Genomic DNA, 3,027 nt, shown 5'->3' on the forward strand with positions numbered 1-3,027 from the left:
GCTTCAGCAGAAAACAAGGTCAAGCTAAAACAGATTTAGCTTCTAAATTCTACTTTCATTATAAGCTATTACTAGTTTATCAAGTATCCAAAAGGGATTAGTCAAAGTGTGAAGTGCAATTTATTTTCTCTTATTTTGAATAATTTATAAATTGCGTAATACGTCAAAGTATGACTCAAATTTGTAAACAGAAAGGAATAGAACTTACAGTTAACAAATAACTCAGGGTTCCTTCTTCACAAGAAGACACAATACTTTTCTAAATAACAAATTATAAGAAATCTACAAACATCAAGGCTTAAGCATAGAACAAGGCTATTCTACAACAGGTAACTATAGGTTAGCTAGTAAGAAACATCTTTTAACTTCTAACTCTAACTTCAAAAGTTTTACTTTAAACTGACTCATACTACTATGTCTACATGGATTAGTCTAAAGTAGAAGTGCAATAACTAGCATAAACCGATTGTTAGATGGACTTATAAAATTCTATTGATGACTTATACAAACTTGTGATAACTTCACAAGGCCTTCCTTAGCTTACTCTACATGAAGGGTTACAATATTTTAGAAATCGGTAAATGGGGGAATAATTGTCCCCGGAGAGTCAGTCTGTTGGAAGATTAATATATATACAATGTATTTTCCTCTCCACCTGGCCAGTCAAACACTACAGTTACTTATCTGATCGATGACAGTCTTTCTTGCATATCTCATACCGACAAGGTCTCTCACCTGTGTGAGTATACATGTGAGTGTTCTTAAAGTTATCTGATCGCTGACAGTCTTGCATATCTCACACTGGTTTCTCCCCTGTGTGAGTCCGCATGTGTTTGTTCAGATTACCCAGCTCACTGAACTGTCTGCCACATATCTTACACCTGTAGGGTTTCTCTCCTGTGTGAGTTCGCATGTGAGACTTCAGAATGTTCAGCAGACTGAACTGTTTGCTGCACTCCTTACACTTGTAGGGTTTCTCACCTGTGTGAGTCCGCATGTGTTTCTTTAGATGATTCGGATGATAGAACCGCTTGCTGCACTCCTCACACCTATGGGGTTTCTCCCCTGTGTGAGTCTGCATATGGCTCTTCAGATTACCCCGCTCTCTGAACTGGCTGCCGCATACCTCACACATGTAGGGTTTTTCTCCTGTGTGAGTCCGCATGTGTATCTCAAGACTAACCAGATGACTGAACTGCTTGCTACACTCCTTACATTTGTAGGGTTTCTCCCCAGTGTGAGTCCGCATGTGAGTCTTCAGATTACTCAGCTGACTGAACTGTCTGCTGCATACCTCGCACAAGTAGGGTTTCTCCCCTGTGTGAGTTTGCATGTGTTTCTCAAGACTCTCCAGATGACGGAACTGCCTGCTGCACTCCTCACACCTGTAGGGTTTCTCTCCCGTGTGAGTTAGCATGTGTCTCTTTAGCTGACCCCGCTGACTAAACTGCTTGCTGCACTCCTCACACCTGTAGGGTTTCTCACCTGTATGAGTCCGCATGTGTGTCTTCAGGGCACTCAGGGCACCAAACCACTTGCTGCACTCCTCACACTGGTATTTGTAGGATTTCTCCCCTGTGTGAATATGCATATGTCTCTTCAGATCACCCAGCTGACTGAACTGCCTGCTGCACTCCTCACACCTGTAAGGTTTCTCACCTGTGTGAGTCCGCAAGTGAGTCTTCAAGGTACATAGCTGACTGAACTGCTTGCTACACTCCTCACACCTGTAGGGTTTCTCCCCTGTGTGAGTCCGCATGTGTCCCCTAAGATGACCCAGTCGACTGAACTGTTTGCCGCACTCCTCACACTGATGTTGTTTCTCCCTTGTTTTGTTTCCAGTTTGTTGACCAACAGACACCCCGTGTGTCTTTTCACTGGTATCAGATAGCATCTGCCTGGCCATGCTGTTAGTCTCGGCGCTAGTGTACTGTTGATCGTCTCCTCCTCCTAGACTGAAGTCTGATCTGATATCCATGGTGGTTTGATGGCTGGGGGAAGAAAAGAGAAACCGTAAAGTCAGAACAAGGCGTTCTCTGAAAAACTGTGCACAAAAGGAAAGTAAACATTTTGGTTAAGTTTCTATGAAATAATCCTAGTATCTACCAGACTGGTCTTTCCGATAGACTCAGGGATAGACAGCAGAAGACTAAAATCACATGGTAACATTTGTCGCTATTTGGCCAAATTCTTTTTAAGCTTTTTTCGTCTGCTTGGAGACTAAAAGAGTCCTACATACCGCCACAATTCAGAACATGTTCTACCACAAGGCTCCTTGGTTTTACCAAGTTGATGAAAGCTCCTTGGTTTTACCAAGTACGAGAGCTACTACCAGCATTTAGGGTACACTTTTGAGTTTGATCAAATTGTCATTAGATAGGAATGTTGCGACTTTGATCAAAAATAGACTACTAAATATCAAAATGGCTAGTTTAATGCACATGTTTTCTTTGCAAAGAGAAAATTATTTTTATGCTAATACATTTGCACCATGATTGATTGGATAAGTACACAGTACTGTAGAACCGGCTTTGAATATTGCGACTGTTCTTTGCATAACACAAGAAGGTTATACATTATAGACAAAAGATTTGCATATTGCAAGATCAAAGAGTAGCCGGGAAAAGACGCGCTGTTTGTCAAAATATAACGTCCTTGGTCAAAGCTTACATTTATTTATTTATTTATTTATTCATCTCAAAACATGTGGGTAGACCCTTCAACTTGTTTAAAATATAATTGTCAAATAAAGATGGGGAATCAATGTACCTTGTAAGATCTAAAAAAATTTTATCATGTTTTTGAAGTTACGTTTTCTGATGACAAAGTTGAACCAGCTATACGTTATATAGCTAGCCTCATGTTATGTAACGTTAGCAGTCTCCGAACAGGCCTTTTTTTCTGTTGGGGGTGGGGGGACAGATCGCGATTTTCAACGTTGGCTACTAGAACGTTCTATTTTGCCGGGAAAGGGAGTTTGCCGAGGAGGGGAGTTTGCCGTACGAAATAAGCACATGGGTATATCAG

General features: G+C 41.1%; 1 protein-coding gene across 1 annotated transcript in view; it reads right to left on the bottom strand.

Moving 5' to 3' along the window:
* LOC118407555 (zinc finger protein 91-like) overlaps positions 1 to 1,993 on the bottom strand; it is a 7,925-nt gene extending 5,932 nt beyond the window's left edge. Inside the window, exon 1 of the mRNA XM_035808033.1 lies at positions 801 to 1,993. Coding sequence (XP_035663926.1) covers positions 801 to 1,978 — 1,178 coding nt within the window. The 5' untranslated portion in view covers positions 1,979 to 1,993. The remainder of the gene's footprint in view (positions 1 to 800) is intronic.
* Positions 1,994 to 3,027: the final 1,034 nt, after the last annotated feature.

This window comes from Branchiostoma floridae, unplaced genomic scaffold, assembly GCF_000003815.2.
Source record: "Branchiostoma floridae strain S238N-H82 unplaced genomic scaffold, Bfl_VNyyK Sc7u5tJ_1421, whole genome shotgun sequence".
In the NCBI taxonomy this organism is placed as follows: Eukaryota; Metazoa; Chordata; class Leptocardii; order Amphioxiformes; family Branchiostomatidae; genus Branchiostoma; species Branchiostoma floridae.